Below are 15,514 nucleotides of genomic sequence, written 5' to 3'. Positions count from 1 at the left end.
AAAGGAGTACAGCTGTTTCATACTTTATTTGTAAATGTTTGCAGGCTTTTGGAAATGAATGAGTTAACGTAAGGCTATACATTCTGAAAACACTTATTTTAGTAATGCCAAGCACACCATTCATGCTAATCTCTATCCTAAAATGCAAAAGACCACTTGTCAACTTTGTGTCAACTTGTCAAATGTCAACTTTGTGATTACTTTTCCTTTGGTTTAAAATGGTAGTGAAGCTTTATTTTACTGAGGCTGCTCTTCTATACAGCAATTTGATGATACTTCTGCTCAAAATATAAATGATTAATGACAGCAGAAAATGCTGTTCTTAAACCTTTTAATATTGTAGCTCATAAAGAAAAATCACAATCAGCTAAAATTGATATCAGCATGTCGAAACGCTTTACAAAAACTCCAAAGCAGTAACTGGAGACAAAAATAAAAATCTTTGTATGTCTAATTTTGATTCACTTCTGTGAATTTAGTCTGACATTTTAGTTTAATGCGAAATTTTGGCTAGCTGTCTGCTTGACCACTCGTCAGTAAGCTCCCCCCTCTGACCTGGCACCAAGCGGGTGCTCCGGTTTCCCTAACCTGGGCAAGGTTGGCCTAATGCAGTGGTCCGCCATCAGAAATGCTCAATTGCTCTCAGTCTGACTCCTCCTCTGAACTTTGCTATGGTGGGAGACCCTACTAGGAGCTAAAATAAATATTTTGGTATATTTTAGTTTTTTCCATTTTTCTTGCGAAGTCATTTGAATTTCTCTACCTCAGAATGTGACATGTCTAAAAAGCTATCAATTTATCTCTATCTGTTAGATTAGACAAATTATGTTTCTGATGTAAAAGGAAAAAAAAACTTTTTAACAGAATGGACTTCATCGGGGGTGTGAATGTATGTTTGATTGTGAGTATGGTGTCACAAAAGTAGGGTCCTGTCAAGGGTGTGATTTATGCAAGAAGAGCCACTGACTGTAATTGCATTGAAAAGTAGTTTTACAGAAGTATTGACTCACACGAGCCAAATATAAACATAGCCTACTATTTTTAGATCTTTATTAATGAAATATGGGTAAAACCATACATCATTTTTTTCTCTCTGTTTTTATATCATAGAAAATTCTATCATAAATTACAATGAAGTTAGGGCTGCACAATATTAGGTAAACATGGGATATGTGATAACCTTGGGTATTACTGCAATAAAACTGTGACTTGCCATATGGAAATAAATACTTAAGTACATACATTTAATGTCTGTCTGCTTAGACTTCCTGTAAACATATCAGTCATATAGACCATCCAGGTACTTGAAAGAGTAATTGAAAAAGTAGCATCTGTAAACAGCTGCTGTTTTGGCAATGAAAAAACTTAGCTGTAGTTTCTTAATGACCTTTCCTTAATGTTTCCTAATGCCCTCCTGGAACCTTTCTGCTGCATTAAACAGGGAGCTACGCCATTTATATTAGTAGTATGGTAATTATTTAATCACTTGATGTTTATTACACTCCAAGCAATTATTTCAATATCGACACAGTGACTTTGCAATAGTCGTAAACAGACTGCATATCATGGAACCACAATTCCTATCTGTTATTGTGACATGTTCTAAAGTTCAAAGAACATGATTTCTTTTGCCAGACACTGTAACTTGTAATCAGTGTAATACAACAATGTTATGAAATATCAAGCCATCCAAATGCAAGGGCCACCTGCCTCATGAGTTCTACTTGGCTTTTAAAATGACATAAACTTATTACAAACTAATCTGACAAATGTGAACTCTATCATGTAAAACTGACAGAGGTGTAAAACAGCAACACTTTATTGGAGGAAATGATGTATAATTTTCTGAAAAGGCTGTAAAATAAAACATGGAAAGTTGAACTGAGGAACTTTAAAATATTGTTTATGAGAATGTACATTAGCTAGATTTGCCTGGACTGAATGAGTCACTCCAGCCTAGTTTTAAAGAGGAAAAAAATCAAGAAACTTTATGTTAATGCTACCAGTTATGATTTTCACTGTATTGCCCAGCACTTCAAAGGTCTTGAGCCATACCTCATTACATTATTCTTTTCTTGCTTCTTTTTTACGACCCAAAAAGAAAAAGCTGCACACTGGTTCCTATTTGCCATATTTATTTGTTTAAAAAAACAGTATTATGTTGGCTTAATCCTGAAGAAAAGATGCACATTTTATGGAACATAAAGTCTAGTATCATATTTCATGCGTCACTTTTGATTTGCTTCTGTGCTTAATAGTGCATGTGTGTTGAGATCAATGATGTGGACCTGCCTTTATTCTGGTTTTTACATTTAAAGATCAATGGCCTGCATGGGGATGAATGTTCAAAGTTCTGCACTCAAGTGATCTGGTAATTATTAACTGATTTACTCATAGAGGTCACTCTTTTAATTTCCCACTTCCAGCATGCCAAGTTGAGTGAATCTTCGCCAGCAACAACAGTGTCTGCATAGTGTTTCATGAGATTAAGCACAGTTTATATCGGTTCAAATTGACGGCTGGACATTCTCTCTTGGGATAAAGAGAGCAGAATTTATGGTTCTGTCAATTTCAGCAAGTTCTCCAGGTCCTGAAGAAGCAAACAAAACCAGGTCATCACATTAACATGGCCCAGTATGGTTTTCCTTTTTGGAAAAGCTGTGATAGTTTTATACCAGATTATATGACATACACTTCAAAACGTTGAGCTTTTGTGTCGGTCATGATTTAAGGTTTTGTTTGTTGTGGACTTTTCTAGAATCAGCCCTGTCAGCTCTCAGCCACCATCCTATCAGCTCTGTCCACTTCTCATCCACCAGTTATCATCCAATCAGCTCAGTCTCCTTCCATCCACCACTCTGCACCTGATCAGCTCCACCTGCTGCCACTAATTACAGTCAACTCTGCTCACCTGCCTACATATACCTGCCTCTTTCAGCCACTCTCTGCCAGAATGTCTCATCTTGCCTCCTGTGCACTTCCACCGTGTTGCTACCGTCTAGTTCCCTGTTCAGCTCTCACTGATGTGTGCTTCCAGTGCCTGCGTACTGCTCAATCTGCCTAGTTCCCTGTGAGTTCCAGCTGCTTGCTCAGCCCGTTCTGGTGGTTTCTCGGTCCACATCATCTGTTCTGGTCATCTCCTGTGTTCACCTCTGGTTCTGGTCTGCCACTGCCTGCTTCATCTGTTCAAGTGTAGTTCTGCCAGTTATCCCACCTGCATCCTCTGGTCTGCTGCCCATTACTGTCTGCATACATCTTCATCCACAATTCATTATTGTATTAAACTTTTTAGGACTAAACTCTGTGCCTGGCTGATATTGGGTTCTCCAGCTCTGTTCACAACAGTGACATTAGTTCAGAGCTGTTTGGGGATCATAGAGATGTTTTTTTTGTAAATGTGAGATGCAGCTTTGGATTCTCTTCAGCAGTTCTTATCTTAGAACTCTCTCATGGATGCCATCTTTGTCCAGCTTCCTTTCCTTCTCTGACATTGACTGAAGCAAGTGAAGCCTGCAGAGCTTTAGATGCTGCTCTGGGAACATTTGTGACCTTCTGTATGAATTTTTGATGTGCTTTTGGAGTTATTTTGGTAGGTTGGCCTCTCACGGGAAGTTTCACCACTGTTCCATCTTTTCTCCATTTGTACTTGAGTCCGAAAGCCTTAGGAATAGCTTTGTAGCCCTTTCCAGACTGATAGATGTTAAAGATTTTGTTGTTGAAATCGCAATTGTTTTTATCCTATATATTTTTTGATGATCTGAAACATGGGCGACGAAAAAACAGAAATCTGTAGGGAGCAAATACTTTTGCTAAACTTTTTTTCTGCCTGTAGATGAGAACATATTTAAACCCAACTGCTGAGCCCTACTTGTATAGCATCTGGCAAAGGTTTCTTTGATACACTCTTTTCTTTCCTCTGATTTTCTGACAGACCAACATAAACTAGTGCATAACTGTGAAGTAGAAGGAAAAGGATACATGATTTTAAAAATCTGAAACAAGTGGACTGCATTCCAGAGGTGGGGAATCCAGGTTCAGAAGGTAAAAAGCCAGATTTAGTGTTTTTTCCAGAAGTTTCCCCAAGTCCCTTTTTGAATAACTGTGCATACGCAAGACCTTCTTACCTTGCTCTTCCACTGAGAGAGTTACAATGAACGCCTAACACCGAAGCTAACCCATACATAAACACCAGAATGCGCAGCCAGCAAGCGGAATCTAACAAAGGACCGAGCCGGTGTTACTGTAGTGCGTCAGAATGATTGGCATTTGGGACAACCAGGAGATAAGGTGAGACTCCAGAAATCAAGGGACAGGGGGAGGGGGGGTGGATGGATGAGAGCAGGACCAAAACTCTGACAAATCCCTCCTTTTCGGTGCAAACAGCAGAGATTGGTCAGTTTTTACAGTCCTGCAGCTCCACAATAGGCTGATTTTTTAACCTCCTTTTTCTGAATACATAATGTATTTACTACTTTCAGGATGGAAGGACAATTTTATCCAGTATAACAAAAATTGTTTCTGAACATAAGTACCAACTATATAGCTTTAAGTGAACGGGATAAAGGAAAACCAGGCATGTTTTTACTTCCTGAAGCCAGATTTATCCACCTCTGATTATGCCCCACTGAATCAGTACTTAGTAGAACCACTTTTAACTAAGAACACAGCACAAATATTTTGGTGTATACCTCTAACAGATTTTGAACATGGATATGCTTGTTGAACATTCTGTTGTAGCTCTGGTAGTATGTTTTAAGTTGTTTTAAGTTGTTCTCCTTGAAAGTGAACCTCTGCCCTAGTCTCAAGTCTTTTGCCACCTTTTTAAGTGTTTCCTGTATTTAGCTCTATCCATCTTCCTATTAACTCTGACATACTTCCCTGTTTCTGCTAAAGAAAAGCATTCCCACAGCATGAAGCAGCCTAAACCATGTTTCAGCTTGGGAATGGTGTGTTCAGGGAGATGTGTGATGTCCTTTTGTAATTTTGAACAATGATTTTCTTCTAGCTGCTCTTTCAGTGAGGCCAGACTTGTGGAATATACACAGGTACAGTGTATTCTACCCATCTGAGTCACTGAATGCACAGTGGAGTGGTGGGTGCAAGAAGGTTCTGGGTTTGAGTCCAACCCTGGGTCTTTCTGCATGGAGTTTGCCTGTTCTCCCTGTGCATGTCTCTCTAAATTGTCCTTAGGTGTGAGTGTGTGCGTGAATGGTTGTTTGTCCTGTTTGTCTCTGTGTTGGCCTGCAACAGACTGGCGACCTGTCTAGGGTGTACCCCGCCTCTCGCCCAATGAAATGCTGGAGATAGGCACCAGCACCCCTCGCGACCTCATGAGAGATAAAGCGAGTAAGAAAATGGATGGATGGGTGACTAATAAGTGTTGTGTTGACAGATTCTGACACCTGAGCTACAAATCTCTATAGTTCCTCCAGAGTGTCTACGCCACTTCTGATTTAAGTTCTCCTCGTCTGTGTGTTAGTTTATGTGGACAACAATGTTTTGGTTGGTTTGCTGCTGAGTGAAAACAGTGCTTTAAACTTCCAAACTGCTTTATTTCACTCTATTTACTAGTTAGGGGAGATCTGATCTTAGTTGATTGTACTTTGTTTTTTTCTCAGGGGTATTATAGTAAAGAGGAACAAATACGGCATACTTTTCAGATTTTTAGTTTTATGGCTATATTTTGGTGGTCTAAAACGAGTGAAACACATTTGTGATTATAATAACACAAAATTTGGAAAGTTCATGTTATATGAATGCATTTGTAAGGCACTTACAACTGGTAAGCGACTGCATCACATTTTCTGATTTGTTCACCTTGTTTCTCTTTGTATGTGCTTGTCAGGACACCACCAGGGTTGCCTGTGCAAACCATCAGTGTATAAAGAGAGGACTGTTTTGCCTTTAATAATCAATTTCTGTTGGCAGAGATTGGTCGACCCAGCCTTGGTAGACTCAGATGGGTAGAATACACTGTACCTACTATTAGTTTGATCAGGAAATCATATTTTGATTTAAGATATTTTGATTTGTTGTTGATGGTCATTTTCTATAACAGTCCAGGGATCTCCGGAGATTTTTCTTTTGTTCCCACATTAATTTGCAGTTTTTAAGTTAAAAACTGGAAATTAGTGAAGGAATAAATGGAAACTTAACTTTGGCTGAAGGAGTTCCACTGTTTGGACCAAGACCAAGACAAATACTCAGAACTTCAATGCTTTGAGACTGACTCCAATCTCAAAAATCTCAGAATGGGTCATGTAAGTGTGTTTTAGGAACATTTTAAAATCATATTTGCATTAGTGATGATCATTTCGACAGGAAGTGAAGGCAGGAGGCGGTATGCCACCAATTACCTTACTGTATGAAACACCTACAGAGAGCATGGGATGCACTTCCAAGTACATAAATTTAAGATTGTAAGGGTATAAAGTATAAAAAGCATACATATTACCTAATATCTATTTTGTTTATATGTATTGTCTTGTCAATCAGGTATTTACTCTGACCAGAAACTCTTTGCATGTTGCTTTCACAGCAGGAATAGAAATGGGATTCAGGACTCTTCTAAGGAAAACGGATCTTCTGAATCCATTAATTTTCTGAGAGAGCTTAAAAACACTGGCTCGTTTTTAGATTGATTTCTTAGAAAGCCAGCCTGTGGTAACTCAATGTGTCTGGGGAGGAATGATAGAGTAAGATTTGGATCAGGACCATCTAAACCTACCAATCCCAAGTATTAACCTTTGCTGTACTCAAAAAAGTACATTCAGATGCTGCTGCGTTTTCTTTTACCCAGATTTTTGATTTTGTTCTGGATTTACCAGCAGACTACTACAGATGAAGCCTGTCAAACTGCTCCCGTAAGAGTCCCCATACTTTACATAAAAGCAGTTGGAGTAGTTTTATGACAGCAGAAGTTCATTTTGGTCTTGGCCCATCTCAGGCTTCACATTAGCTTCAGCCTCCTGGACTAACTTATCTGGATTCATCCTAAAAGAAGCCACTATCTACTGCAGATACGTTGACGTTTAAGAGAACTATATCAGAAAATATTCAGCACTAATAATCACTCTCCACAAAGCTAGAAACTGCAATCCCCCACACAACTTCTAACGTTACTGTAATTAGGCACATATTGGTACGACTCACACTTTTCATGCACTCGCACACAACCCACCTTAGTGTAAACCCCCCATGAAAGTTCTGTCTCCGTCACCATGACAACAATTCCAAACATCCCGAAGATGAGTGCGTAGTCACTGAGTCGCTTTCGTTTCTCAAACAGCGCCCTCCGGTGACCAAGCTTGTAGCCAATGTCCCTGTTCTTCTTTTGTGGAGCCCTGCTGCCACCTCGCCCGCTGCCCTCTCTGACAAGGCTCTCGTTGGACGCCTTACTGGGGTCCTCTCCGCCGTTGCCCTTGGATACCACCACCTCCAAGCCGGAGCTGTGCAGGGTCTGCAAGGGTTGCGTTTCCGAGTCGAGTTCCGCGAGGTTTCGGCGTGATGAGGACGCCAGGCTGCCTACTAGTGGCCTTACCACTCCGCCATTGTACTTGCAGGTGTTCATGGCTATCTGAGGGAGTCGGCCACTGCTCTCAGAGAGGGAGGGCTTGGATCCAGCATGGCTCAGCTTCTTCTGCTTAGTTGAGGCCTGTAGAAAGGAAGAACAAGAATAAATAAAGCACTGTCACAACAAACAAGGTGTAAAACCTAACAGTGGGTTGAAGAAGCCCACACAGGTTCACTCTTTAAATAGGACACTGATGCGGGAGTTTCAGCAGCAACTGACAGACAGAAAAATACTTTGTTCAGTGTTGAGCAGAACTACAAATTAAAACAGCAAAGCTTCTTGTTTGAAAACCACCAGTAAGACAACGGCTTGCAAAAAATCCACTCATTTTGAATACATTACAACTACAAACTTCATTGTATCTCATCAGGGTGTTATAGATGTTATAACAACAGTAGCCTGGTGCATAATGGGGCAGCAAAAGGACAGTCATGCCAAAATCTGTTACAGATTAAAATCTTAAAAGTGCGGCATCCATTTGTATTAAGGCCCACTAAGTCGATGCTTTCTAGAACCTCCTTTCTCTCCAATTTCAACTCCAAGTCTTTTGGGGTAGCTCTCTACCAGCTTTGCACATCTGGTGACTGTCTTTGCGAACAGTCACCCCCCCCCCCCCCCCCCACCCCCCAACTCAAGTTCACTCAGACTGGATGGACAGCATCTGTAAAAAGTAAGAATTAAGTCTTGCCATAAATTATCAATAGGATTTAAGTTTAGAGTTGGACTGGTCCATTTCCACATATGAATATGCCTTGATCTAAATCATGTCTATGCGGTTGTGTCTGTATGTTTAGAGTTCTTGTTCTGCTGGGAGCTGAAACTTTGCCCCAGTCTGAAGACTTTTTCAGCCTCTAAAAGGTTTTCTTTTCTATATTTAGCTTCATCCATCTTCACACATCATCTTCACAATCCCTTGCTAAAGAATCCCCACTGCGTGGTGCTATTCCCACCATGTTTCATCTTAGAGATGGTGTGTTCTAGGTGATATGCAGAGTTAGTTTTCTACCACACAGATTCTTTCATGTAGGCCAAAAAGTTAATGCTTGTTTCTTCCTACCAGAGCACCTTCTTCCACATGTGTGCACTGCAGCGCTTCTGATACATTGCCGGTAGGACAAATTTTTTGTTTCTTTCAGAAATGCCTTGCTTTTTCTTATCTAACCCTGAGGCATGCACCTCTCCACGGATTCTGCCACCTGAGCTGTGGATCTCTGCTGCTCTTCCATAGTTGCAACGAACATCTTGGCTGCTTTACCTGATGCTCTCCTCTCTTGGCCTAGCAGTTTAGGTTGACATTCTTCTATCTTCAGTTTGCAGTTGTGTTATACTTCCTGTGCTGCATGATAGATTGAACAGTGCTCTTTAAGATGCTAAAACTTCTCAACTTCCTTCCTAACATCTCTGTTGTGTTCTCCGGTCCTTACGATGCAGTTCTTTCACTAATGTTCTCTAACAAGCCCCTGATCCCTTCACACAACAGCTCCAGTAATCCTGAGATTAAATCAGACGCAGGTAGATCTCTGAAGGCATTTGAATTAACTTGATTTTGTTAAGGATACCAAAGACAACAAACTGAATTCAAATGCTCACCATGCATACTTTTATATGTAAAGAATTTTTAAAAAACACATCATGAATGTTGCATTTTTTTATTCTCTGCAACGTGTGTTAGTTTATCAACTTAAAACTGTAGTGTTAATAATAAGATGTACAAAAGTTTCACAGGTATGAATACCTTGTAAACACACTGTAAATGGTGGTATTATTGCTAAATCATGAAGTAATTGTGAAATCTTAACACAAAAACAATTGCCCATGTTTCTGTTTCTTTAGATTTTTTCTTTGAGGAAGGCATTACCTCAAATCACGACGAGCTCTTCACTCAACAGACTGAAATCAAAAACAAATGAATTATGAATAGAGTTAGATGTATAAATAAAACCATATAAGCAACGGTGGACCATACAAAGTGCAGAAAATTGAATCTGTGCTTTGCACAAATGCAGATATGAATGATTAATGCTTGTGATGACCCCCTTTTCCTGTCACACAAGCACTCTTTACAGTGAAGAGCTGTAGTGCGCCACCAAAAACAGAGAGTAGAAGAAAACACTGGCTGTCTCAAGTAGAGCCTTTTATTATTAGAGACTGACAAAAACAAATGGATGTGCAGATATATTTCTAATTTAATGTAGCAGTCAATTTAACCTCTTATTTTGTGAGCTTATTTTAAGGGAACAAGCTTCTTCTTAACCCACTATCCCACTTTTTACTGAGCTGCACATATTTTCAGCTGATTGAAACCAGTCTACTGTAGCTGTTTAGATGTTTAGGCTTATTGTCCTGCTAAACCAGACCCTCTGCCCTAATCTCATCTTTAGTAGCCTCTAGCTGATTTTTCTCAGGATGGTCCGGCATTTTCCATCTTCTGATCACGTCTAACCATCTTGCTTGTCACTGTTTAAGAAAAGCATCATTACACCACAATGCTGCCACCACCAACTTTCACTATGGGTACAGACCCCTGTTCTGTTTACACTGGTGTTCTTTGATGCAGAAATGCAATAATATTACTAAAGGTATTTACTGCCCTGCATTCAGACATATGTACTTCAATGACATCCCTTTCTAAATCCAAAGAGTTTATAATGGTGTCACCCACCTATGGGGTGCTGAATGTAAAAAAAACAAAAATTACAAATAAATTGCAGCTTTACCAGCTTCAACCTTTCTGTCTTGCCTGAAGATTTATGAGTGTGTTTATGGGAATGTTTGGCCATTCTTCCAGAAGGCCATTATTGAGGTAAGACACATACTCTGGACAAGAAGGCTTGGCTCACAGTCTCTGCTTTAGCTGATTCCAAAGCTTTTTAATTGGGTGAAGGTTAAGTTGTTTCGCACCATATTTGTCTCCTCCAGGTCTAATGGAGCTTACTTTCTGCACATGTGTGCAGATTTTTTGAAACAGGAAGGGAGCATTCACAAACAGAGTGGGAAATTGTCCAAAATATCTTGCAATCTTCTAAAAAAAAACAACAACAACAACAGCCCCACAGCACAATCCGCTCCGCAACAAACATACTTGCCAAGCATTCATCCACTAGATTACCAGACAGAGAGGCATGATTTGGGATTTGCTCTGGAGTCCAGTGGCCTGCTTACACCACTTCATCCAACACTTTGCATTGCACTTGTTTCATGTACAGCTTTAAAGAAAATGCTCGATCATGGAAACCCATTCCATGAAGCTGTCTAGACATTGGTTTTGAGTTAATCTGAAGTCACATAACCTCTGAGCACTATGCAGAGATGCCGGTACCACAGTGGACTGCACTAAGCTCCTGTGAGCCACCCATTCTTTTACATGTGCTTTCAGAAGCAGTCTAGTATCCAGGGGCTGGGTGTTATACATCTGAGACACGCAAGTAATTGTACACCTGATTTTAAGCTTTAAATTTATCTGGGTGAGTGAATACTTTTCACAATGTAGTGTATTACAAAATGTTGACCATTTCAACTTCAGCCTCTCATCATCATCGAATAAAAAGTGCATTATTTAAGCAGAACATGGAACACTTTTTTTTAATCAAGCATCACACTTATCACTGACCTTTCTATCATTTCTGCTCTTCTTGTAACAGAACCCTTTCTGCCCCACTAACAGATGGAACATCCCCTGTCCATACAGAGGCTGTGGAGCAGTCACCCCAGCAGCATCTATCTGGCTGTCTACGCCTGGCCCTTCGGAGACCCGGGCAGATTATCATAATGGGTTGTGAAAACTTCACACGGAACACTGCCTTTTCCAAAAAAAAACAGTTGGGGGGGATGCGATACCACTGCCGGCCCTTTTTATTAGCCTTGACAAACCGTGCCTAATGCCTATAAAAGTGCTGGTGGGAATACAGAAGGGCAGCCCTAATGGAAATTTACTAACTCTCGTACTGTGATGCTATCGTCTTCCACATATTGTGGCGCATAAGAACAGGACTAAAGGTTAAGGATTAGTGCAGCCCATAGTGTTTCTAATCCCCTTTTCTGTATTAAATTGCTTTTTAATCTGTGCCATTAGAAGCCCTCTATACTTCAGAAGTCAGTGGAGTAAGTGAACTTTGGGTTTGAATGACAGGAAACAGTGCAGAAATAGATGCTGATATGGCAGAGGAGATCAGGCCGCTGTTCTTTGTGCACGGACAAAATTAGAACAGCGAGTATGCTAATCAGAGCTAATTTGATATCAGTTCAACAAATTAAGATAACAGCTGAGTTCCCTACAGAGGGAATCAGAATTTTAGTGTCTTGTGACTAATTTTATATCTTTTTTTTTACCGACTTAGTGTTTGGAAACAAAGATTAGAATCCCCCCGATCTTTAATTACTTCCCTGCCATTAACAGATTTAAGGAGACACTGCATCATCCATGAAGGTTGTCTGCTTCAGGAATTGTTTCCAGACTTGACAACATCAGAAATGTCTCAGAGCATAAATCAGAGATGTATGCAGACAGTGCCAAAAAAAAAGAAACTATCTTCAGCCAGTCCTTAGGAATGTTTCTGCCTTAACTGTAACTAGCCAGAAGGATGTGCGAGATACTTTAGTTTTTTCAGCAGGCCGAAAATAAATTCCCCCTTTCTGGAACGAAGGTTGCCAGTTCAACATTTTGTATGTCTTGGGTCAAGATCACATCACCTTGTGAGAAACTATAAAGCATCGCTTTTTCTTTTGATTTGTCACAACATGTCAGTCACATTCAAAAAAACTAAACCCCTATTCTTGCTTGGGATTTAAATAACTCTGAAGTCCTACTCTGAGCTTGGATTATTTTTAGCATCCTGGATGTTTGATGTTGAAACTGTATTCTGGACTATATGGGAGGAGATAAGACTTAGCCAAGGCTATTATGCTCAATATCTCCTTGTACAAATATACAGTGAGTGGGTTTTAAACCTGGGGGTTGTAGGCCCAAAAACCTGTTTTAAAAAGTTGAGGTTCTCATTCATGTATCACTATAAACATAATTTTCTTCTATGAGGCAAGATTCTGTTGTGCACAGGTTAAGTTTTCTTTTTTCTTTTTATAATGCACCAAATGTCAGCCAGTTTTCAGACTATTACTACCACAGCCAGAGTGATCTAATGTGTGCTTAAAGTGGCTTTGCATTGTCTCACAGGGATACACAAAGCCTTCTCTGATAAGCAGATCCCACACCCAGCTTAACTGCTCCAGTTGCAGTTTGTAAACCAGGCATATTTGCAAATAAACTTGCCCAGTAGGTCTTTGGTTAAACTTGCCCTTTCACCAGGCCACATCACAGTTGGTTCCAGCCTAGTTTGATTTTGAACAGTTAAATAAACAAGCAGTATTTCAATTGATTATGCAAGTCATTCCTTTGCTGTTCCAGAACCGACCTAATAATCAAGGTGAGATGGACAGGAAAAAAGGGGGAACTCTTATTTGGCTGGTTTTGAGGCATTGTGTGTAATAGATATAATTATTTCACAATTCCACATAAAATGTACAGATTTCTTGTATAACTTAATTTTTGGGAATACTTTTATTCCTGACAATGTTATATTATAGCCTATTTCTATCCATTGTGATACTGATCCTGATTTGAGCTGATCGAGTCTTATGATAAATATGATCAGGACCCATTAAACAAAAAGAACATAAATTGACCTCCTGCTGGCAGATATTATTCACCTCTTCAACCTTAGCCTGACCTAGGAAAGGTTCCAGGGCTGTGGAAGAGGGACTGCGTTGTTCCTATACTAAAGAAAACGCAGTCATCTGTCCTCAATGACTTTATACCTGTTGCTCTGACATCCCACATCAGGAAGGTCCTCGAGAGACTCCTGTTAGCCCACCTGCGTAAGCAAACAAGCAACTATCAGGACCCCCTGCAGTCTGCTTATCGCCGTGGAGTTGGAGCTGAAGATGCCATCAAACCACTCAGTCTCACTCCCTGTTTCATCAAATGTTGATGCTTGGGGAAGCCCCCTGTGTGTCAGATAATGACACGACAGAGGTACCCCTCTAGTCATTAATTTACATGCAGGGTGCACGATGTTGTGGCAGGAACCTGCGGAAATTTTACATGAAACTAACACTAAGCCATCTCTTACCCTAACCCCTAAACCTAAACAAGCACTAGTATACATGTTACCATTCATTACTAAAGCTACCAACAGCAACTTTGTAGGCTACAATTTTCATCACAGGTCCCATGCGTGTCATGTGACACAATGTCTGCAACCTGTCATGCATGCGTCAGTATATGACGAGAGGGGTACCCCCACCGCAACAGTATCTGACATGCAGGGGGCTTGACTAAGCGTCTATATTCGACGAGTTGGGAGTGAGAATGCGTTGATCAAACACCTGCTTCAACAAACCTACTATCACCCAGATAAAGACGCAGCATTATGAGGATCATGTTCCTTCATTCATCCAGTGCATTTAATCCTATTCAGCTTGATTTGATTTGTTCAAAAATCCTGAAGAAAGAGGTGAATCAATGTTCACCTGACGGGCCACAGTTTATGAGACTGACGGCTTGTGTGTCTAACTAGGTAGTCAGCAGCACAGGAGCACCACAGGCCACTGTTCTCTCACCATTCCTTTTTCACTCCAGTACAAGTTATAGTTCAGCCATCTGTAGAAACACTTAGATGACTCTGCAGTCGTTGGGTGCATCAGAGATGGACAGGAAGCCGGGCACAGGGAGTGGATGGACCACTTTGTGGCATGGTGTCAAACCATCATGTCATCTTGAATGTAACTAAAAGAAAGGAGAATATTGTAGATTTCCAGAAAAACAGAAATGGGTCAAATACTATTCCCACCATGGGAGAAGAAGTGGGGGTGGTCAAGCAGTATAAACACCCCAATGTTCACCTGAACTACAGACTGGGCTGGAGACATAACAGTGAAGTTGTCTACAAGATGGGAAAAAGCAAACTTTTCCACCCTTCAGTGTTTCAAGTGTGGTGCTGCTTTTGGGATTACTAAAGTATTTTTTTTATTACATTTGAATTTAATTGAATTAAAGAATTACTCTAATCTATTGTGATTCTTCCTCTGTCCTTCAGACCTACACAGGCTTGGAGCAGGAGTCCTTCCCTCACCTTCTAAAATCACAAACCCTCACTCCATTCTCGTGCCCACTTGGCCAATCACCAAAGTTGCTCTGTTTGTGTGCATGTTCACTGCAACACAACCAAAGAGTGTGGCAAAATGGGCACGGTGGGACCAGCGTGCCCTTGACTCCCTGTGATGCCCCGAGAGAGGAGACGCAGAGGAAGCTTGTCCAGCTAAGCAATGGCTCAATTTTCTTCTAAATGGCACACAGCATCCAGGCTCTATGAAATGGAAACTCATAATCAAATTGAAAAGCTTCAGTGCAGAACAGCTTAAATGAAGGCAACCCTCTGCCTGGCTTTCTCTGTCTGTCTCACTCTTCAGGCAGCTCAGATCTAACAGAAAATCCTGTCCTTAATTTTGGAATGCGCCACAGTGCAGTGCTTTTGAAGCCTTATATATATTTGTAAAATTGAATTGTGCCTTATAACACAGTGGGTGTGTGGGTGTGTGTGTGTCAGGTGACTGATAATTTGATGTCTGTAGATGAGCACAGATGTGTGTTAGCTGAAGCCTGAATCTCATCCAGGATCTGGATTGAGTTGAATAGTGATGCAGAATCCGTGCGGCGATTACAAAAGTATAAGCAGGAAATAACCATGCAAAAAAACTGTGTGTGTAGAGACAGATTTGACAGGGTTAACATGAAAAGGACGATCACAAAGAAGAAAGAGAAAGGAAAGCGACAAAATGAGGCAGTTCTGGAAATGGAGAAAACACGAACGATAGAGTGAAAGAAGAGAAAGAGATAAATGAAAGAGAGGGGAGACAGCTCCCTGCGGGCGTCTTTGCCAGGCCGGG

General features: G+C 40.6%; 1 protein-coding gene across 2 annotated transcripts in view; it reads right to left on the bottom strand.

Annotated features, from left to right (window-relative positions):
* kcnn1a (potassium intermediate/small conductance calcium-activated channel, subfamily N, member 1a) overlaps window positions 1-15,514 on the bottom strand; it is a gene marked incomplete in the record, with an annotated part of 241,720 nt that overhangs the window by 43,302 nt on the left and 182,904 nt on the right. For both annotated transcript variants that reach the window (XM_036137869.1, XM_036137870.1), the window contains 1 exon segment: window positions 7,181-7,654. In XM_036137869.1, the coding sequence (XP_035993762.1) occupies window positions 7,181-7,654 (474 nt within the window).

The sequence above is a fragment of the Fundulus heteroclitus genome, chromosome 6 (assembly GCF_011125445.2).
Source record: "Fundulus heteroclitus isolate FHET01 chromosome 6, MU-UCD_Fhet_4.1, whole genome shotgun sequence".
Taxonomy (NCBI): domain Eukaryota; kingdom Metazoa; phylum Chordata; class Actinopteri; order Cyprinodontiformes; family Fundulidae; genus Fundulus; species Fundulus heteroclitus.
The sequence above is the reverse complement of the archived record's forward strand: the minus strand, read 5'-3'. Positions and strand labels throughout refer to the sequence as shown.